This window comes from Coregonus lavaretus, assembly GCF_964263955.1.
Source record: "Coregonus lavaretus genome assembly, chromosome: 6".
NCBI classification, from domain to species: Eukaryota; Metazoa; Chordata; class Actinopteri; order Salmoniformes; family Salmonidae; genus Coregonus; species Coregonus lavaretus.
This window is the reverse complement of record NC_139993.1, coordinates 39,647,953-39,670,620: the sequence shown is the minus strand read 5'-3', so window position 1 is coordinate 39,670,620 and position 22,668 is coordinate 39,647,953. Positions and strand designations below refer to the sequence as shown.

The window sequence follows — 22,668 nt, the reverse complement described above, 5'->3', positions numbered from 1 at the left end:
TCATCATCGTTAACAGTTGGGAAAATGGCAGAGTGAGAAAGGGAAGCGACAGCAGCGAATTTCTGTATGACAATAGGCTACTTTGAGAAGTTAAATGAGAAGGTGATGAAATGTAAACTTTGCAAGGTGGAATTGAGCTACATTGGCAGTACAGGTGCACCCATTGCTGGCATCGGTGTGATAAGGGACAGAGTGAGAAAATCACAGTGCTGATTACAGAAATGATTGCAGTTGATTTGCAGCCATTGTCAATGGTAAAATATGTTTCGTTTTTGCGTATTTTACTTTCGGTTTTGTACACCAGCTTTAAAACAGCTGAAAATACAATATGTTTGCTTATGGAAAATATGTTTCACAGCGGTTTAGATGGTACACTGATTCTCTAAACTACACTTGCTTGTTTTGTCACATAAACTGAAATGAGGGGAACTATTCGAATCTTAGCAACCAGGAAATGGCAGAGCGATTTCTGCATAGTGCATCTTTAAATCATGATGTAGCTACCTAAAAAATAATATATGAAAACGCAACGTGACTTCCTGATTGACCAAGTCTGTCCATAATAAAGCGCTGCTCTACCTTCTTAACAGCACTATCAACAAGGCAGGTCCTACAGGCTCTAGTTTTGTCGCACCTGGACTACTGTTCAGTCGTGTGGTCAGGTGCCACAAAGAGGGAAAATTGCAATTGGCTCAGAACAGGGCAGCACGGCTGGCGCTTGGATGTACACAGAGAGCAAACATGAATAATATGCATATCAATTTCTCCTGGCTCAAAGTGGAGGAGAGATTGACTTCATCACTACTTGTATTTGTGAGACATGTTACAAGCACAGAGCTGTCTGTTTAAACAACTAGCACACAGCTCAGACACATTTTAGTCATTTAGCAGACGCTCTTATCCAGAGCGACTTACTGTTAGTGAGTGCATACATTTTCATACTGGCCCCCCGTGGGAAACGAACTCACAACCCTGGCGTTGCAAGCGCCATGCTCTACCAACTGAGCTACAGACACCCATGCATACCCCACAAGACATGCCACCAGAGGTCTCTTCACAGTCCCCAAGTCCAGAAAATACTATGGGAGGCGCACAGTACTACATAGAGCCATGACTACATGGAACTCTATTCCCCATCAGGTAACTGATGCAAGCAGTAGAATCAGATTTTAAAAAACAGATAAAAATACACCTTATGGAACAGCAGGGACTGTGAAGCAACACAAACATAGGCACAGACACATCAAATGTATTGGTCACATACACATGGTTAGCAGTTGTTAGTGTAGCAACATGCTTGTGTTTCTAGTTCCGACAGTGCAGCAATATCTAGCAAGTAATATCTAACAGTTCCACAACAAAAACCTAATACACACAAATCTAAGTAAAGGAATGGAATAAGAATATATAAATATATGGATGAGCAATGTCATTATCAGAGTGGCATAGGCTAAGATGCAATAGATAGTATAGAATACAGTATATACATATGAGATGCGTAATGCAAATATGTAAACATTATTAAGATAGTAAAGAATACAGTATATACATATGAGATGGGTAATGCAAAATATGTAAACATAATTAAAGTGGCATTATTAAAGTGACTAGTGTTCCATTTATTAAAGTGGCCAGTGATTTTCAAGTCTGTATGTAGGCAGTATCCTCTCTGTGCTAGTGATGGCTGTTTAACAGTCTGATGGCCTTGAGATAGAAGCTGTTTTTCAGTCTCGGTCCCAGCTTTGATGCACCTGTACTGACTTCGCCTTCTGGATGATAGCGGGGTGAACAGGCAGTGGCTCGGGTGGTAGTTGTCCTTGATGATCTTTTTGGCCTTCCTGTGACATCGGGTGCTGTAGGAGTCCTGGAGGGCAGGTAGTTTGCCCCCGGTGATGCGATGTGCAGACCGCACCACCCTCTGAAGAGCCCCGCGGTTGTGGGCGATGCAGTTGCCGTACCAGGCGGTGATACAGCCCGACAGGATGCTCTCAATTGTGCATCTGTAAACGTTTTTGAGGGTTTTAGGTGACAGACCACATGTATTCAGCCTCCTGCGGTTGAAGAGATGCTGTTGCGCCTTCTTCACGACACTGTCTGTGTGGGTGGACCATTTTAGTTTGTCAGTGATATGTACGCAGAGGAACTTAAAACTTGCCACCTTCTCCACTGCTGTCCCGTCAATGTGGATAGGGGGCTACTCCCTCTGCTGTTTCCTGAAGTCCACGATAATTTCCTTGTTTGTTTTTTACGTTCAGTGAGAGGTTATTTTCCTAACACCACACTCCGAGAGCCCTCATCTCCTCCCTGTTGGCTGTCTCATTGTTGTTGGTACAACACACACATGATAACATACGCACTATACACACATGTACACATGGATTTTGTGTTGTAAGTAGGGGCCTGAGGGCACACACTTAGTGTGTTGTGAAATCTGTTATGAATGTATTGTTATGTTTTTAAAATTTTATAAGGAACCTAATGGAGATCCATAATAAATGCAAATAAGTTAACCACAGGGATCGAAGCAGGTAAACATACTACAAGAAGTGTTAGAGGGAAGAACGGATAACAACAAAATAGATGGATTAGCTGACAACGTCACGAAAACGATGCGCACGCTTCAATGGGGCAGAAGTCAGTATGTTGTTGTGATTCTGGATGGCCAGATAACTAGCAACAATGACAAGAAGCTGCCATGTAGGGAATCATAGGTGGCTCGTTTCAGCTAGTTTTATCTTGTTCTTGATACCATGTCTTGTTTTGAGGTGTTTTGACTGATATCACGTCTATGCTAATATGGCTAAAATTCACTAGCTAGCTAACCAACAACTGTAACAATATATTTGAGAGACAACAAGTGCTCATTGTCAAATCAAATCAAATCACATTTTATTTGCCACATGCGCCGAATACAACAGGTGTAGACATTACCGTGAAATGCTTACTTACAGCCCTTAACCAACAATGCATTTATTTTTTAATAAAAAAGTAAAATAAAACAACAACAAAAAAGTGTTGAGAAAAAAAGAGCAGAAATAAAATAAAATAACAGTAGGGAGGCTATATACAGGGGGGTACCGGTGCAGAGTCAATGTGCGGGGGCACCGGCTAATTGAGGTAGTTGAGGTAATATGTACATGTGGGTAGAGTTAAAGTGACTATGCATAAATAATTAACAAAGTAGCAGCAGCATAAAAATATGGGGTGGGGGTGGGGGGGCAGTGCAAATAGTCCGGGTAGCCATGATTAGCTGTTCAGGAGTCTTATGGCTTGGGGGTAGAAGCTGTTGAGAAGCCTTTTGGACCTAGCCATGGTGCTCCGCTAGCGCTTGCCGTGCGGTAGCAGAGAGAACAGTCTATGACTAGGGTGGATGGAGTCTTTGACAATTTTGAGGGCCTTCTTCTGACACCGCTGGTATAGAGGTCCTGGATGGCAGGAAGCTTGGCCCCAGTGATGTACTGGGCCGTACGCACTACCCTCTGTAGTGCCTTGCGGTCGGAGGCCGAGCAGTTGCCATACCAGGCGGTGATGCAACCAGTCAGGATGCTCTCGATGGTGTAGCTGTAGAACATTTTGAGGATCCATGCCAAATCTTTTCAGTCTCCTGAGGGGAAATAGGCTTTGTCATGCCCTCTTCACGACTGTCTTGGTGTGTTTGGACCATGATAGTTTGTTGGTGATGTGGACACCAAGGAATTTGAAGCTCTCAACCTGTTCCACTACAGCCCGTCGATGAGAATGGGGGCGTGCTCAGTCCTCTTTTCTTTCCTGTAGTCCACAATCATCTCCTTTGTCTTGGTCACGTTGAGGGAGAGGTTGTTATCCTGGCACCACATGGCCAGGTCTCTGACCTCCTCCCTATAGGCTGTCTCATCATTGTTGGTGATCAGGCCTACCACTGTTGTGTCGTCGGCAAACTTAATGATGGTGTTGGAGTCGTGCCTGGCCATGCAGTCATGGGTGAACAGGGAGTACAGGAGGGGACTGAGCACGCACCCCTAAGGGGCCCCCGTGTTGAGGATCAGCGTGGCAGATGTGTTGTTACCTACCCTTACCACCTGGGGGCGGCCCGTCAGGAAGTCCAGGATCCAGTTGCAGAGGGAGGTGTTTAGTCCCATGATCCTTAGCTTAGTGATGAGCTTTGAGGGCACTATGGTGTTGAACGCTGAGCTGTAGTCAATGAATAGCATTCTCACGTAGGTGTTCCTCTTGTCCAGGTGGGAAAGGGCAGTGTGGAGTGCAATAGAGATTGCATCATCTGTGGATCTGTTGGGGCGGTATGCAAATTGGAGTGGGTCTAGGGTTTCTGGGATAATGGTGTTGATGTGACCCATGACCAGCCTTTCAAAGCACTTCATGGCTACAACCAACCCTTCTATAAACAAAAATAACATCGGTGACCGAAGCAAAACATGTTAATGCATTGGCCGGGAATCGAACCCGGGCCTCCCGCGTGGCAGGCGAGAATTCTACCACTGAACCACCAATGCTTATCTCTACATAAAAACATAGGTCTATACATCGTTTCATACAACAGTCATTTATGCATGACAGCATACATGTAATACTGCACTCATCATTTGCATCTCAATTGGACAGCTGTAAACGTCATGAGAAAGATTAGAATTCAATAAATACAAAAATATATCAATAGTATGACCAACAGGTGGCACTCTAGCACGGAGAAATAGCCTAAACTTGGGAGGCCAAAATAACTTATCCACAAAACTGTTGCCACCGCATCCATGACCTGCAGACTACGCTGGAGAGAATAATGTAGCTTTCTAATCATGCAATTTCTACAAAACTTTAATCATAAAATGCTCAGTCCAAACAAAACAACAGATGGATACAAAGTGACTGGAGCAAATCGCAAGTGTATCTATTCAGTGTCACTGTCAAAAGCGATTGTTGATTTTAACAATGGTGAGGCCAAGTTGTTTCCTCACACGCCACACAATGACTGATGTTTTAGTCTCGATAAGATTACTGATGTTTTAGTCTCGATATGATTTACACAATCTTTAGTCCAGTTCGCATTGGGAACTTTTGTGTAGGCGGTCATTATTCATGTTCATTTGATATGCAAAATCAATTCTAATCCTAGAATCAACTCTACACATGTTGGCCTGTGCCCTAGGGCGAGGTTGTGCGCCAGCAAGGTTCACAACGTTCACATTCGGATTAAAATAATTTAAAGTTCAAATTATAATAGGCCTTCATCTTTTGATATCTAACTAGTTGACTAATCCTCATTATCCTAGTCCAATTTCTCAAAATAACTGTTGCCACCCAACATGTGCAGACTCGCTGCAGAGAATAGATTTAGCAGAGAACAGACTTTGCATTGAGAAACCTTGTGTAAACAAAAACCAACCTTTGCAAATCTTACATGGACTATGCTTGGAGTAAAGTGGTCATTCTTGTATCAATTATAGATTTTGTATCAACTATAGATTTAATGTATTTCCAGCTCACCAAGGGTCAAATGATGACAAGCCATATTTCTGGTGAAGGTGCATGTGCCCCTTCTTGATAATGCTCCTGAAAATAGCGCATGGCGCAGAAATCAATTAAATGCCTCAATCTTTTTGTTCTAGTTATTTACAAAAACTAATTTCCATGCATTATTTTAAAGAGTCATGTTCACCAACAGCTCCTCGACGACGAAATGTTGGCAAGACAATTTTGGTGAGTATCTGACCGACTGTCTATGACACGCTTCTGATTGGATAATTGGATATTGCATTGGCAAGAAAAATAGTAGCGTGTGGCGCATTTCCTTCTCAAATCGTAGATCTTTCTCTGTATGTACCTGGTAAGGTCAGGACATTGTTATGAGTAAGTATAGATCAAGAGTGTGTGTGTGTGTGTGTCAGGTTCTGGCAGACCTTACCCTCTCAGTCCAGGCGCTGTACCGGTGCCACGTTCCTGCGGGTAGAATGGTTCTGCCTGGACATACTCCCATCTACAGTAGTGGGAGTTACCCAGGATATCTACACACACACACTAATTCATTCTATAAGATTTTCAATTAATGAAATAACCCTTGACTGAACAATCTGACTTATTATACATGCATACATACACAAGATAAGACAACCAAAAACATGACATCTTTGTTTTTCTTGGGCTACTTTAACAAAATGTAATGGCTCCCAATCTTGTTTTAGAATAATGCTCTCGTGGAATGTCATTCCATGAGCCCACTCTGATGGTATCTTACAAAGTGTGGCTTTCACACGTCTCCATTCAAGTTAGAATCCTAGTATACAGAAAGAAGAATTCTTGAAATCAAGAATAAGGACAAAAACAGCTGCATTTATTTGAATTTGCATACAATTGTCAGATTGTTAGTCATCCAAATAGAAAAAATTAAACAGTAAATATACATTGCCTTCTCTAGCCTATAAAAAAGGTACCCGGGCCTGATATCCACTGTTTTCCGTCTAGTTAGGTACACAATATACACATGAACAAGCACATTTCTAAGCTACAGTCCTAAATTACACAAAAAGTGTACAATATAGATTAAAAAAATTATAAGAACAAAGAACATTTGCACAAGCAAGAACTTCCCTGTCATTCTACCATTGAATTTGCCCATAAGGTGCACATCTACTACCAAGGGACTAATGATACAGGAGGGAAAACACTCGTAGCACTGCCAAATGAGGCAACCCTATATCGTCATCAATATCACCATATTCACTGTAATCATGGGAATGTTTTGAAATGTCTGTCCTATAACAAATGAGAAAAGACCAAAGATTAAATGTGGCACCAGGTGGGATAAACAGTTTTCATTAAATGAGAGGCCCATAACATGATCACAGTGGGGACACAAATGAAATTCAAGTATCAAAATGCCTAAGAGGACACTAACAAGCTAGAAAGTAAAAACGACAAGGAACAAAATATATATGGGAAAAGAAACATAATCTGATACAATCAACAATACATTAGGCAATGTTTTACATTTGTTTAAGGCAGTAATATTTCTTCCAAAAAGTAAGAACTAGATATCTTCATTCCATGTTAAATACAAATCTAGCCCCAACGTGCCCCCCACAAAAAAAATGTTTTCTTGTACAAAATAACGAAGCCTGGCTTTGAACATAAGCACTTTCATTTGAGTGGTCTTCAAACATTTGAGTGAGAATCAAAGAGTTCATATGGCCAGCTCTGGATGTTTTTGGTCTTCTTCACAGTGAGGTTTGTAAGGGCTTATCAGGCTGGAGCATATAGAGTGGGCGTGTCACTCAGTCTATTGTCTGGCACAAAACCTCAAATCTGGCACAGTATGGGAAGGCATGGTTGTTTGTTCGGTTAACGGTTGCCTTTCATGGCCTCCTTAGCAGCCAAGATGAGAGGTGTAAGACTGGAGAGGGGCTTTGCCAGCTTCAGGAAGGGATGCTAGACAAACAGGAAAGCGAGTATGGTTAACATTGGAGCTCATCTCTATTGTAGTACACAAGAGTAGAAGAGCAAATCACAAAAGGAAGCCATAGATAAAATGGGGCATCACCTGCAGCAGCTCTTTGCCCCCGCCTCTCTTCTCCACATCCATTTCCAGGCAGCGGTTAAGGAAGTCTCTGAAGATGGGGGACAGCTTTTCTGGGTTCTGCAGCTCTGGAGTGCCATTGGTAGCAATCAGGTACAGTGCCTGTGGGGAGGAGAGGAGAGAGGGCAGAGGGGAAGACTAGAACTGTGAGATACCTTACAAATGTGCTGGAAAAGTCTCCCTGTTACATCCATGTCAGTCTTGTATCACTATGGAACTAGCTTTTGATGCACTATGATATAGTAAAACAAAGAAATCGCATTTTAGGACGGTGCTACTCTTCGATTCACTTACTCTTAGCGGGTTCTCATTGAGGTATGGAGGCTCCCCCTCAACCATCTCAATGGCCATGATGCCCAGGGACCAGATATCAACCTTTGGCCCATAGGCCTTCCGGGTCACCACCTCAGGTGCCATCCAGTAAGGCGTACCCACCATGGTGCTGCGCTTGCTCTGCTCTGGAGTGATCTGGGCGCAGAAACCAAAATCGGCTGCACAAAGAAATGGGAGGTGGGAGAACTCAAAGAGAGATGGAGACTGAATAGTAGCACTACAAACAGCAGCACTAGCTTATAATAGTCATTTGTTAACTATCCTTGCCAAAATGGTACTTCTCTTTCATAGGATGTAGATTAGTGGTGCGCGGATCAGCTGCCCACAAATGCTAATAACCCATCCGCAACCGCCCGACTATATGTGATAAAGTGGAAATCTGAGGCCCACACCATACCCTAACCCACAAATATAGAAAACGTGCTATAGGCTACAGTCAAAGAACAATTTTTTTTGACAGGGGGTGGAGTTTGTTGTTGTTGTTGTTGCCCGATTTAGATATGTTTATGGTAATAATTTCCGACATTTTGATAGGCTATTTGTTAATCAATGTTTGTGAAAGATTTGTTGAGGTGATAAAAGAGGATGATAGCAGTGCTGGCTATGTTAGGCCTATGTGTGATGATTGTGAGGCGCTATACAAATTCGACAATCACAAGACCAGGACTTCAAATAGGCTTATGGCACATCAAGGGAACTGTAGCCTACTGTTCAGATGGGTTAAATGGAAACTGAAATCTGGACACTGACTGTAGGTCTATAACCTTTCACATAGGCTTAATTTAACTACTGCAGAATTAAGCATTTCTTGCAGTAAAATGATACACCAAATGTAGGCAACATTTTGACTTGGGAAAAGGAGTGGATAAATATTTTTTATTTATTTCAGCATCTTGAGAGAATGCGCAGTTAGATACCATCTGTAGATGTGCTATCTTTATCAGCATCATAAAAGCTGATAGTATTTCAACCACATAAAACATGCATCCAAGCCAAACTGAAATCTTATCAGAAACACGTTGGGTCGTTTTCACAGATCTTTTTTTCCACACAACCGATCAAATTGATGTCATTTGGACATTTTCCACAGACAACCTTTCCGTTTATTAATTTATTTGTTATTGCATTTTTTCCCCAGGTCCCTAAACGTCTTTGCTCCGCAAAATAAGCAGATATGACAGAGAAAACTTTACAGATGTCAACTAGATTGAAGCATTAATTCTATTCATTTATGACATCCTGGTGAGCAAGGGTTTATTTAGTCTTCTAGGACAACCTATAATGACAGAAGAGAAGCTTGACTAACAAATAGCCTACCAAAATGTCAGATATTATAAGCAGAAACATATCTAAATCAGGCAAAACAAATCCTGCACCCCCTGTCAAAAAAATCGTTCTGCGGTCTCTGACTATAGGTAGTGTACAGTGCATTTTCTAAATTAGCGAGTTAGGGTCGGGTGCGGCCCTCAGATTTTCACTTTATCATATACAGTGGGGAGAACAAGTATTTGATACACTGCCAATTTTGCAGGTTTTCCTACTTACAAAGCATGTAGAGGTCTGTCATTTTTATCATAAGTGGTCCTCTGTAGCTCAGCTGGTAGAGCACGGCGCTTGTAACGCCAAGGTAGTGGGTTCAATCCCCGGGACCACCCATACACAAAAAAAAATAATGTATGCACCCATGACTGTAAGTCGCTTTGGATAAAAGCGTCTGCTAAATGGCTTATTATTATTTATTATTAGGTACACTTCAACTGTGAGAGACGGAATCTAAAACAAAAATCCAGAAAATCACATTGTATGTAAGTAATTAATTTGCATTTTATTGCATGACATAAGTATTTGATCACCTACCAACCAGTAAGAATTCCGGCTCTCACAGACCTGTTAGTTTTTCTTTAAGAAGCCCTCCTGTTCTCCACTCATTACCTGTGTTAACTGCACCTGTTTGAACTCGTTACCTGTATAAAAGACACCTGTCCACACACTCAATCAAACAGACTCCAACCTCTCCACAATGGCCAAGACTAGAGAGCTGTGTAAGGACATCAGGGATACAATTGTAGACCTGCACAAGGCTGGGATGGGCTACAGGACAATAGGAAAGCAGCTTGGTGAGAAAGCAACAACTGTTGGCGCAATTATTAGAAAATGGAAGAAGTTCAAGATGACGGTCAATCACCCTCGGTCTGGGGCTCCATGCAAGAACTCACGTCGTGGGGCATCAATGATCATGAGGAAGGTGAGGGATCAGCTCAGAACTACACGGCAGGACCTGGTCAATGACCTGAAGAGAGCTGGGATCACAGTCTAAAGAAAACCATTAGTAACACACTACGCCGTCATGGATTAAAATCCTGCAGCGCACGCAAGGTCCCCCTGCTCAAGCCAGCGCATGTCCAGGCCCGTCTGAAGTTTGCCAATGACCATCTGGATGATCCAGAGGAGGAATGGGAGAAGGTCATGTGGTCTGATGAGACAAAAATATAGCTTTTTGGTCTAAACTCCACTCGCCGTGTTTGGAGGAAGAAGAAGGATGAGTACAACCCCAAGAACACCATCCCAACCGTGAAACATGGAGGTGGAAACATCATTCTTTGGGGATGCTTTTCTGCAAAGGGGACAGGACGACTGCACCGTATTGAGGGGAGGATGGATGGGGCCATGTATCGCGAGATCTTGGCCAACAACCTCCTTCCCTCAGTAAGAGCATTGAAGATGGGTCGTGGCTGGGTCTTCCAGCATGACAACGACCCGAAACACACAGCCAGGGCAACTAATGAGTGGCTCCGTAAGAAGCATCTCAAGGTCCTGGAGTGGCCTAGCCAGTCTCCAGACCTGAACCCAATAGAAAATCTTTGGAGGGAGCTGAAAGTCCGTATTGCCCAGCGACAGCCCCGAAACCTGAAGGATCTGGAGAAGGTCTGTATGGAGGAGTGGGCCAAAATCCCTGCTGCAGTGTGTGCAAACCTGGTCAAGACCTACAGGAAACGTATGATCTCTGTAATTGCAAACAAAGGGTTCTGTACCAAATATTAAAGTCTTCTTTTCTGATGTATCAAATACTTATGTCATGCAATAAAATGCAGATTAATTACTTAAAAATCATACAATGTGATTTTCTGGATTTTTGTTTTAGATTCCGTCTCTCACAGTTGAAGTGCATCTATGATAAACATTACAGACCTCTACATGCTTTGTAAGTAGGAAAACCTGCAAAATCGTCAGTGTATCAAATATTTGTTCTCCCCACTGTATAGTCAGGCGGTTGAGGATGGGTTATTAGCCATTGTGGGCGGGTGCTGGTGAACAAACAGCTGACTCGTGCACCACTACCACAGACGGTCAACAAGTTAAATATCTACCCCCAACTATTAGTGCTGTTACTTCCTCTACAACTCTACATAGACCATGACCAGCCTGGGGTTGTTTAGGGGGTAGCGGGAGACTCACTGAGCTTGACAGAGCCATCCATCCCCAGTAGCACGTTGTCACTCTTGATGTCACGATGGATGACCTGGTTCGCATGAAGGAACTCCAGTGCTTGTAAACACTTCAGATGGGGAAACCAATAAGAGACAGAGAGAGGGATGGTTATGAAGGAAAAAAGTCAATATTTCCATATAAAATAAAGGCTCTACATGTGAACAAACACAAGTTTCTCACCCAGCCAGTGTTAAAGGGTAAACATGTAAAGGTTAACGCTGTGTGCCGTATAAGAGCTGGTCACCTCTCTGCAGACAGCAGCTATCTGAGCCTCATCCATGCAGGTCTCTGTCACCACATCAGTCAGCGAGCCACCAGCCAAGTACTCCATCACCACACAGAGCTCCTCTCCCACCAGGAAACTGACAAACACACAGACACCAAAGCCAGAGAGGTCGTTAGGGTATATTGTATTGTACAATATTGTACACCCAATGTGTTCCAGGACCTCTAGAGTCTCACCATCACCAGGAGGTGAGGTTTGGTACATCTAACTTACACCAAAGTTAGTGCTGTTAAGGTTAATTATATATATTTGACCATTCTATTACCTGTCTACGAAGTTGACAATATTCGGGTTCTTTAACTCTTTCATCACCATAATTTCATTTATGATCAGCTCCTTCTTGGGCTGCTTCTGTAGGTTGATCTGTTTAATGGCCACCTGTGAGAAACACCCAGAAAGAAGGAAAGGTTCAAAATGATCCTCTAAAATGGGAGAGTGATTAGTTATCTTGCAATCTCACATCTGCTGCCAGGCTAACAGTTCTCAAACTCTTTCCCCATTTCTGTCTCTCTGTATCTAGTCTCTGCCCCCCCCTTACATGTCATTCCTCAACTGTCTTTCAATGTCTCCTTCCTTTCACTTATTCTCCTCTATCCATCCCCGGTCAGTCAACCAATGACAACCCTTAATTCCCCTTTACCTCCTGTCCTGTGGCGACATCAATGGCTGTGTACACTGTCCCCGAAGCCCTGTGTGTGGACAATGTTTACGTTTTTTGAATAACTCGGACACACACGTCTGTCACACACACCCTCTCTTCCCATGCACAAATAAGGCCCCATACACAGTGCACTCAAATACACCCCAATTACCACCTTTAAATAAACTTACACTTACCCCTGTCCAATTTTTTCATATCTCGTGTACTTCTTTTTGGGATCTCCAATGCTGACTATAGTTCCTGTGAGCAAATATATGATTATACAGACCAGACCAATACTGATTTCCCCTGACAAAAGGGTCTTACTACCTGTAACATTGCTATTGTAAGAAATGTTGTTTGTTTACTCAGTTTGTCCATGATCTCCTCGTCTGACATCTTTCCCTTCTTCTTCTGTCTGTCTACAGCCTTGGAGGCCGAGTCTCCATCTGGACATGCGGCTGGAGCGGGGATGGGGTCAATGACGGAGCGAGTGTACACCTGCAGGACAAACACACATGCACACACACACACAATAAATAAGCATGAGAGAATAAGGGAGAAAGTGAGCAAGAGCGAAAGAGAAGTTGAGGTTGTGAACCGTCAAAATTACTCACACTCTTAGTGTATTCCGGACGTGGTGCCACAATGGGTGGGGGAGCTTCATCATCATCATCATTATCAATGTCCTTGATATTGGTCGATGAGGGTTCCGTGACATTTTTGACCGGCTAATGCAGAATAAAATATATAATACACATTTCATACATAGCCCACACATATTTTGTTCACATATTTTCTGGGCTGCCATGAGTGAGGTCAAGGAACAAGAAATCGCAGCACCATATTATTCAGGTAGCTAGTAAGTCATCACTAGGACAAATGTAGTACTTACAGACTGGGGTCCTGCGGGGAAACAATCCTTTTCTAAAAATGAAAGGGAAACAATTGCAATCTTTAAAAAGTCTGTAACAAACAGAAAACAGTAAAGTCTCATCCATGTGAAAGTTCACCAGGGGAGGAGAAACTGAGGTATTTCTGGCGGCCGTTGCCCGTAGAGTCATAGAATGTGAGCACGTCGAGAACAGCCTGTGGGTTCTTCTTCTGCTCGGACTTGGTGATGTTTGACGTCTGGAGAAGTCGTGCCCATTGCTCTGGCATGCCCTATCAGCAAGGAGGATACGGGGGGGGGGGGGGGGTCAGGGGTCAAGCAACTAACTCCGGTAGGAAAGAAAACTAGCAGTACTACAGCCCTCCAGGCTGGGATTTGAGTATACCTGGAGTAAGAGATGAAGAGTCGGAGGATAGTGTGGCTACTCACAGTGAACTCCCCAGTGACAGCATCAAAGCCAACGTGGATGGTGTGTTCAAAGTCTGAAGGCGGAGAGATCTCTGGTCGTTCTTTGTCCCGGTCTTTCTTTCTACCACCTGAAAGTCATCAAATAAACCATCATTACATTCTCTGTTAATAAATGGGCTGAAACGTAATCAGATCCAACAACAGACTGAAATTGGCCCTAAAAATTGTCAAAGACTCCAGCCACCCTAGTCATAGACTGTTCTCTCTGCTACCGCACGGCAAGCGGTACCGGAGTGCCAAGTCTAAGTCCAAAAGGCTTCTTAACAGCTTCTACCCCCAAGCCATAAGACTCCTGAACATCTAATCAAATGGCTACCCAGACTATTTGCATTGCCCCCCCACACCCACCCCATCCCCCTCTTTTACGCTGCTGCTACTCTGTTTATTATTTATGCATAGTCACTTTCACTCTACCCACATGTACATATTACCTCAATTACCTTGACTAACCGGTGCCCCCGCACATAGACTCTGTACCGGTACACCCCTGTATATAGCCTCCCTACTGTTATTTTATTGCTGCTCTTTAGTTATTTGCTTTTATTTTTTACTGAACACTTTATTTTTATTTAATTTTTTACTGCATTGTTGGTTAAGGGCTTGTAAGTAAGCATTTCACTGTAATGTCTACACCTGTTGTATTCGGCGCATGTGACAAATAACATTTGATTTGACATACCGAAATTCAACCTCTACTGCCACTAGATAGTCTGATGCACACAGATGGAAACTAATATAAGATGGATTGGTTCTGAACTGAGATACACTGAATGAAATGTAGCCTCTACTGGTAATGTACCTTTAACACCAGAACCGCTAAAGCAGTCATTTGGACTGCTTATTCATGTAATCTTTTTTATTACTGTGCCATTTTTAAAGTCATGCCCCTCTCTGTCCTTGACTTTTCCTAAATAAGTCTATATAACATACTGTCGTTGTTAGAATCCTTCTTGACATTTTGATTAAGAGGGAGGGGGTGGCTTTAGCACGGACCAATACAGGACGCCGACGGACAGGAATTCCCTGTTATGCGGAGACAGCTTCCACACTACAGCGCATTCGGAAAGTATTTAGACCTCTTGACTTATTCCACATTTTGTAACGTTACAGCCTTATTCTAAACTTGATTAAATATCAAATGTTCCTCATCAATCTACACACAATACCCCATAATGATACAGTGAAAATTTTACCAAATGTACAGTGAGGGAATAAAGTATTTGATCCCCTGCTGATTTTGTACGTTTGCCCACTGACAAAGAAATTATTAGTCTATAATTTTAATGGTAGGTTTATTTGAACATTGAGAGACAGAATAACAACAACAAAAATCAGGAAAAACGCATGTCAAAAATGTTAGAATTTGATTTGCATTTTAATGAGGGAAATAAATATTTGACCCCCTCTCAATCAGAAAGATTTCTGGCTCCCAGGTGTCTTTTATACAGGTAACGAGCTGAGATTAGGAGCACACTCTTAAAGGGAGTGCTCCTAATCTCAGCTTGTTACCTGTATAAAAGACACCTGTCCACAGAAGCAATCAATCAATCAGATTCCAAACTCTCCACCATGGCCAAGACCAAAGAGCTCTCCAAAGAGTGGTCCTCTGTAGCTCAGCTGGTAGAGCACGGCGCTTGTAACGCCAAGGTAGTGGGTTCGATCCCCGGGACCACCCATACACAAAAAAAATGTATGCACGCATGACTGTAAGTCGCTTTGGATAAAAGCGTCTGCTAAATGGCATATTATTATTATTATTATTATTATTAAGGATGTCAGGGACAAGATTGTAGACCTAAACAAGGCTGGAATGGTCTACAAGACCATCGCCAAGCAGCTTGGTGAGAAAGTGACAACAGTTGGTGCGATTATTCGCAAATGGAAGAAACACAAAAGAACTGTCAATCTCCCTCGGCCTGGGGCTCCATGCAAGATCTCACCTCGTGGAGTTGCAATGATCATGAGAACGGTGAGGAATCAGCCCAGAACTACACGGGAGGATCTTGTCAATGATCTCAAGGCAGCTGGGACCATAGTCACCAAGAAAACAATTGGTAACACACTATGCCGTGAAGGACTGAAATCCTGCAGTGCGCGCAAGGTCCCCCTGCTCAAGAAAGCACATATACAGGCCCGTCTGAAGTTTGTCAATGAACATCTGAATGATTCAGAGGAGAACTGGGTGAAAGTGTTGAGGTCAGATGAGACCAAAATCGACCTCTTTGGCATCAACTCAACTCGCCGTGTTTGGAGGAGAAGGAATGCTGCCTATGACCCCAAGAACACCATCCCCACCGTCAAACATGGAGGTGGAAACATTATGCTTTGGGGGTGTTTTTCTGCTAAGGGGACAGGACAACTTCACCACATCAAAGGGACGATGGACGGGGCCATGTACCGTCAAATCTTGGGTGAGAACCTCCTTCCCTCAGCCAGGGCATTGAAAATGGGTCGTGGATGGGTATTCCAGCATGACAATGACCCAAAACACACGGCCAAGGCAACAAAGGAGTGGCTCAAGAAGAAGCACATTAAGGTCCTGGAGTGGCCTAGCCAGTCTCCAGACCTTAATCCCATAGAAAATCTGTGGAAGGAGCTGAAGGTTCGAGTTGCCAAACGTCAGCCTCGAAACCTTAATGACTTGGAGAAGATCTGCAAAGAGGAGTGGGATAAAATCCCTCCTGAGATGTGTGCAAACCTGGTGGCCAACTACAAGAAACGTCTGACCTCTGTGATTGCCAACAAGGGTTTTGCCACCAAGTACTAAGTCATGTTTTTCAGAGGGGTCAAGTACTTATTTCCCTCATTAAAATGCAAATTAATTTATAACATTTTGACATGCATTTTTCTGGATTTTTTTGTTGTTATTCTGTCTCTGACTGTTCAAATAAACCTACCATTAAAATTATAGACTGATCATGTCTTTGTCAGTGGGCAAACGTACAAAATCAGCAGGGGATCAAATACTTCTTTCCCCTCACTGTATTAAAAATAAAAAACAGAAATACCTTATTTACATAAGTATTCAGACCCTTTGCTATGAGACTCGAAATTAAGCTCAGGTGCACCCTGAAACACTTCATTGATTGGAGTCCACCTGTGGTAAATTCAATTGATTGGACATGATTTGGAAAGACCCGCACCTGTCTATATAAAGGTCCCATAGTTGACAGTGCATGTCAGAGCAAAAACCAAGCCATGCGGTCGAAGGAATTGTCCGTATAGCTCCAAGACAGGATTGTGTCGAGGCACAGATCTGGGGAAGGGTACCAAAAAATGTCTGCAGCATTGAAGTTCCCCAAGAACACAATGGCCTCCATCATTCTTAAATGGAAGAAGTGTGGAACCACCAAGACTCTTCCTAGAGCTGGCCGCACGGCCAAACTGAGCAATCGGGGGAGAACGGCCTTGATCAGGGAGGTGATCAAGAACCCGATGGTCACTCTGACAGAGCTCCAGAGGTCCTCTGTGGAGATGGGAGAACCTTCCAGAAGGACAACCATCTCTGCAGCACTCCACCAATCAGGCCTTTATGGTAGAGTGACCAGATGGAAGCCACTCCTCAGTAAAAGCCACATGACAGCCTGCTTGGAGTTTGCCAAAAGGCACCTAAAGGACTCTCAGACCATGAGAAACAAGATTCTCTGGTCTGATGAAACCAAGATTGTACTCTTTGGCCTGAATACCAAGCGTCACGTCTGGAGACCCATGGGGTGGCGCACAATTGGCCCAGTGTCGTCCAGGGTAGGGGAGGGAATGGCCGGCAGGGATGTAGCTCAGTTGGTAGAGCATGGCATTTGCAACGCCAGGGTTGTGGGTTCGATTCCCACGGGGGGCCAGTATGAAAAATACAATAAAAATGTATGCACTCACTAACTGTAAGTCGCTCTGGATAAAAGCGTCTGCTAAATGACTAAAATGTAAATGTAAAAAATGGAGGAAACCTGGCACCATCCCTACGGTGAAGCATGGTGATGGCAGCATCATGCTGTGGGGATGTTTTTCAGCGGCAGGGACTGGGAGGGGATCTGCAGAGAAGAATGGGAGAAACTCCCCAAATACAGGTGTGCCAAGCTTGTAGTGTCATACCCAAGAAGACTCTAGGCTGTAATCGCTTCCAAATGTGCTTCAACACCTGAGTAAAGGGTCTGAATACTTATGTAAATGTAATGTTTTTTTTATTTTATACATTTGCAAAAATGTCAAAAAATCTGATTTTGCTTTGTCATTATGGGGTATTGTGTGTAGATTGATGAGGGGGGGGAATAAACAATTTAATCAATTTTAGAATAAGGCTGTAACGTAACAAAATGTGGAAAAAGTCAAGGGGTCTGAATACTTTCCGAATGCACTGTACACCCCTAAAAAAAGAGCCTCCCCGTCAGCTAATACAGTCGCATATGCAGGATTTGTAGTACACAGAGTGACTATGACAAACAAGCCAACTATCTGGATGAGCATTTCAGACAGCAGGATTACCCAGAAGAATGGCTGCATGACGCAAGTGATCGTTATAAAAAATATGACCCAGGATGACAGCCACACGCCCAAACCACCCCGCCCTCCTGACCAACGCGTTCAGTGCTTCCTTCAGTACTCCCCACTTGGTAAACAGTTCGACCACATCATTAAAAAAACACTGGCACATCTTGAGCACTGATCTACAACTGGAAAATAAGTTTAAAGAACCCCCGCGGGTAGTCTTCAGACACGCCCCCAACATCAGTCAAATGGTGGTGATGTCGGATCTTCCACCAGTGCCACATAGTACCTTCCTAGACAATGTGCCGGACGGTAATTATAGATGTGGCCGATATACCCAGTGTAACTTTAGCAAATGCACAATGTTCAATCACCCCATTACGGGCAAGGCTATTAAGATTAAGGGCATCATTACGTGTTCCTGTTACATAGCTGAGAATGAGATTAACTTCACACATCAACAAATTAAATAAATGAAGTAACGTATGATGGGGGAGAAAGGGGGAGTTGATTACAGAGGGGAAGCTGACAATGCATAATTATGTAAATCACCAATTGTGAATGAAGAACAGGGCCGGACATTCTATTGTATTGATCTATTCTGATCTCAAAATGGAATGTACCCTATATCAGTCTATTGAATCCAAGCAGTCTTATCAGTCTACTCTGGCCTACTTGGAGTACACAGTGAAAGTGTGCGTAATTTACAATGGCAAGAAGACCAAGATGAATGGATTCACATGCTGCGTCAGCATTACTACAAAATCTGAATGCAAACAACTCAGATGGTGGGGAAGAAATGAATCAATGCATCTCTGATGATGATTCTTATTCTCCAGAACCTACACCTGAGGCCTAAAAAAAATGAGCAGGTGCCCGCGCCACCACCAAATGGAACGGTGAGACAGGAGAGAGGAAGGGACGGCACCGTTCGGATAGACCATACTGGTTACAATGCTACGGGCCGATTATCAGCACTGAGAGAGCAGACCCTACACATCAAGCAAAAAACATCAGCAACGCACTCAGCAGCTTTCGTTGTTTATGTGACATGCTCCAACTGATGCTGTTGCGTTTAGACGCACACCATGTAAGCACAAGCTGATAATATTTGACTGCTGTCAGACACATTGATTATAATGCTATTATTGCTTTTGTGATGATTTCCACTAATGATTTCAAGCACAGGTGGCACTTATTAGGCTACTGATGTTTTCATCATTTGACACGCATCTTGGTGGTTGGGGTATTTTTTTGTTGTTATAAAAATAAGCTGTTACCACGTTCCAACACATAGCCTATGCTTTCTGTTTCATAGTTGTCACAAAAGCACTCCACTAATAAAAATGTATTGAACACTTGAATGTGTTTTTTAGTTTTTACATATAGCCTACAGGAACAGAAACTAATGAAAATGCTAGTGTGTTATTTTATTTTATTTTCTATGTTATCTAAGTCCTTCATAAACACAACCAACTAATTATTTTTGCGATAACATATATAACTAGGTTTCCATTCAATTGGCGACAAATTTTTGAATGCGAACATCACCTTGCACTTTCACCACCCTGTGAAATTCATCATAACTTATTTCATCTGTAGCCTAAAAAACTGCATGCTTTCCCAATGAGCCGTAGTGGGAGGACCACACGTCATCGCGTGACTCTAAGTCTACTTCGATATGATGCTTATTATATGAATATTTGCACATAAGTGTTTCCACCAATATTTCTTGCATAATTCATTTTACGACATAAAAAGATCTCACCTTGTCTAGCGTATTTTGTTTTGTCAACATTTGGTAAGTGTCCCGACAAATGTTTCATTCAGGCCGGTCATAAAAAAAAATACGTACTTCACTCGCATAAAAGGGTTGGATGGAAACCTGGTTTATGAAATGTATTAATTACACTGTTAGAATGTTGCAGCCATAATGACTGGGGGGGGGGCTCGAAGCCCAGTGGTTCTCTAGTGTTAAAAAAATGAAATGGGACAGCTGACCCACGCTTTAGAGCCCCTCCCAGTGCCCCACCTCTATGGACTCGTCTGACCTTTCTCTGCGCCTGAGAAAATGGAGATGATCTTTTTGCGGGGTTTCCTCTCCTCTGGAACCGAGGGCAGGGGCTTAGAGCTGTGATTGGCTGAGAGCAGGTCCTTGCTGGAGCCTGTGCTGAAGACGGTGCTGCTCATCCTGACCGGGGGGGCAGGGGGCTTGTCCTCGGGATCACCATTATCACACATGGCCACAGGGAGGGGGAGGACAGAGAGGGTAACAGAAAGAGACAGACAGGGAGCGAGAGTGCGCAGAATAGACAGAGGTGTGTGCAGAGAGATCAGGAATGGGAATCAGAATAGAAGGAGAGTGCGGAGTGATATCTGCAAGACAAACAGAGACATAATCAGCTTCAGCACACAAATGACAGGTGAACAAGAGCACATGCACATTGCATAACAGATTAGGTGGTTTTGCTTTTGGAGGCCAGTTCAGTTGTGTGGTTGTAAACCTGTGAATTTTGATCTTGAGGTGACACATAGATATGTATAGATATCGCAAAGTTGTATCTGTCCCATTACGGAGTCTGTGGGAGCAGGGGCAGCGCAATTGAGGTCATCTCCATGTTGAAGTCGTACATTTTCTTCTTCTACTACTTCTATGAGTATTGTTTGAACAGGTATAAAGCCATGGTTGGCAATTTACTGCCACCTGCACTTATGGAATTTGTGTTCACAAGTATAATTCATTGGCTGATCCCTCCTGATGACCTGGATGAAATTGTGATCCTTCCCACCCAGTTGATTACTTCAAAAATTGTGAAAGTCTTAAATGGCACTGCCCATGCTAAAATGGGCTTTTGGGCACTAGAGGCCTCTATACATCGCTGTGGGTGACACTGACTTTACACAGCTGAGAAGCACCTTTATGTAGACAGGAAGATCTGTCCTGCAGAGGTCATTTTCTCCCTGGCATGATTTCAGCATTCCACTGAGATTATGGAGAGATTTGAGCATAGACCATATTTCCTCTATTATCATAGCACACAGTCATTCACACTCTAAACATAACTGTCTATATGGAAGGAGGGAGTGGGGTACAATAACAACACTGGATAGGGTGTGGTGTAGAGGTGATATGTAGGGACTGGATAAGATGATCAGTAGGGTCTAGAATAGATGATATGCAGCAATCACGGTCATTTATCAGAAAGATGAGTGATACAGAGCTATGGAAAGCACTGCGAGTGCAGACTGTGGTGGGTTTTTAGAGGGTTAATAATTTCTGTAGTAGAGGGAATACCTTGAGTAAAGAAGCAGCATCACAAAAAGCAGCCACATTACCAGTGTGGCACTGTCTCCCTTTCATTTGTATCCTTTGCTATCTCCTTCATCTAATGATGTGAGAGAAGTGGCCAGGGGAAAGCCAATTAATTGGAGGACATCTTATTCCACTATTGCTCTCACACCTATCCATCTTCTCAGATCAGATGAAAGAGAGTAAATGTAGAGAGGAAGCCATGTCAAGACTATCGTGAAACACATGAAATGGACTGGTATGATGACCATTATAATCAACTTTCAATATCAGCAACGTTATCTAGTTAGGAAGGAGAGAAGTAGAGGCATACATATCAATTCTCTCACTCACTCCCCACATTCAATACCATTTACCTAACATTAGTCCAAGGTTTCTGAAATGTGCAACATAGTAACGTCAGCTAGCTAGTTCCACATTCCAGATCACCCCAAGTTCCAAAAGTGTATTTGCAAGATGGAAAATTATTCTAGAAGTCACAGTTAAAGATCAGATGTATGATGAAAGATCAGATGCTCTGTCGTCTTGCAGGCTAAATAGTTAGGCATGATTCCACGATTATATTAGTGCCAGTTAGCTCATTATTTTAGCTATTCAACTAAGATAGCTAACGCAGGTTAGTTAGGCTAAGTTAACCAGCAATCTAATTGCACATAGCTAACTAACGTTAGCTAGCACTGTTAAGAAAAGCGTGCATGAGAGTGAATTACCTAGCTATGCTAGCGCTACACTGGCAAGCTAGTTCTCCAACTAGTACAGTAGCACGAAAGCCCGACAATAACGAACCCTGCTTGATAATACACATGTACATTTGGTAAGCAACAAATGCATTGATTAGCTAGATCGTGCGTGTCCTCGGTACCGGCAATCGCTAAAACGGTCTTTACTATCTTTGCTAATGACGTTGTTATGCGACTCGCAACTTACCAGAAAGACTCCACAGAAAAGTTGAATATAACTTGGGTCCAATCCCTAGACGCTACACAAGTTACGCTATTATGTAGCGCTTGCATGAATTACACAGAGTAATCCATTGTATGTTTTCAACAGTTCCCTATATAACTTTTTCTTCAATCTTTTCAGCCCGGGAATAATTCCACAAATATGACTATGGCGAAGGGAAGCAGAACTACCGCCCTGGCGTGTAGTGTAACAATTATATTAAGGGTACCAACTATATATTTATAAGATCTGGCTGGTGATT

General features: G+C 43.0%; 1 protein-coding gene across 1 annotated transcript; it reads right to left on the bottom strand.

The window, feature by feature from the left end:
* Positions 1–6,301: 6,301 nt before the first annotated feature.
* pak2b (p21 protein (Cdc42/Rac)-activated kinase 2b) lies at positions 6,302–22,601 on the bottom strand. The gene is made up of 15 exons (XM_084163431.1): positions 22,392–22,601; positions 20,206–20,530; positions 13,634–13,740; positions 13,326–13,476; positions 13,208–13,239; positions 12,930–13,043; positions 12,681–12,813; positions 12,510–12,573; positions 12,313–12,361; positions 11,938–12,050; positions 11,631–11,748; positions 11,354–11,453; positions 7,859–8,055; positions 7,529–7,666; positions 6,302–7,416 (listed from the first exon to the last, which is right to left on the bottom strand). The coding sequence occupies exons 2-15, from the start codon at positions 20,393–20,395 to the stop codon at positions 7,330–7,332; spliced, it is 1,593 nt and encodes a 530-aa protein (XP_084019557.1). The 5' UTR covers positions 20,396–20,530; positions 22,392–22,601; the 3' UTR covers positions 6,302–7,329.
* Positions 22,602–22,668: the final 67 nt, after the last annotated feature.

Bases quoted from the DNA above. Each gene is read 5' to 3' on its own strand.
- pak2b (XM_084163431.1), bottom strand. From the start codon at position 20,395: ATGTGTGATAATGGTGATCCCGAGGACAAGCCCCCTGCCCCCCCGGTC. The intron at 13,044-13,207 runs GTAAGTACTACA...ATTCTGCATTAG, and splicing joins TCCCCGCAGGACCCCAGTCT to CCGGTCAAAAATGTCACGGA. The intron at 12,362-12,509 runs GTAAGTGTAAGT...GTCCACACACAG, and splicing joins TATGAAAAAATTGGACAGGG to GGCTTCGGGGACAGTGTACA.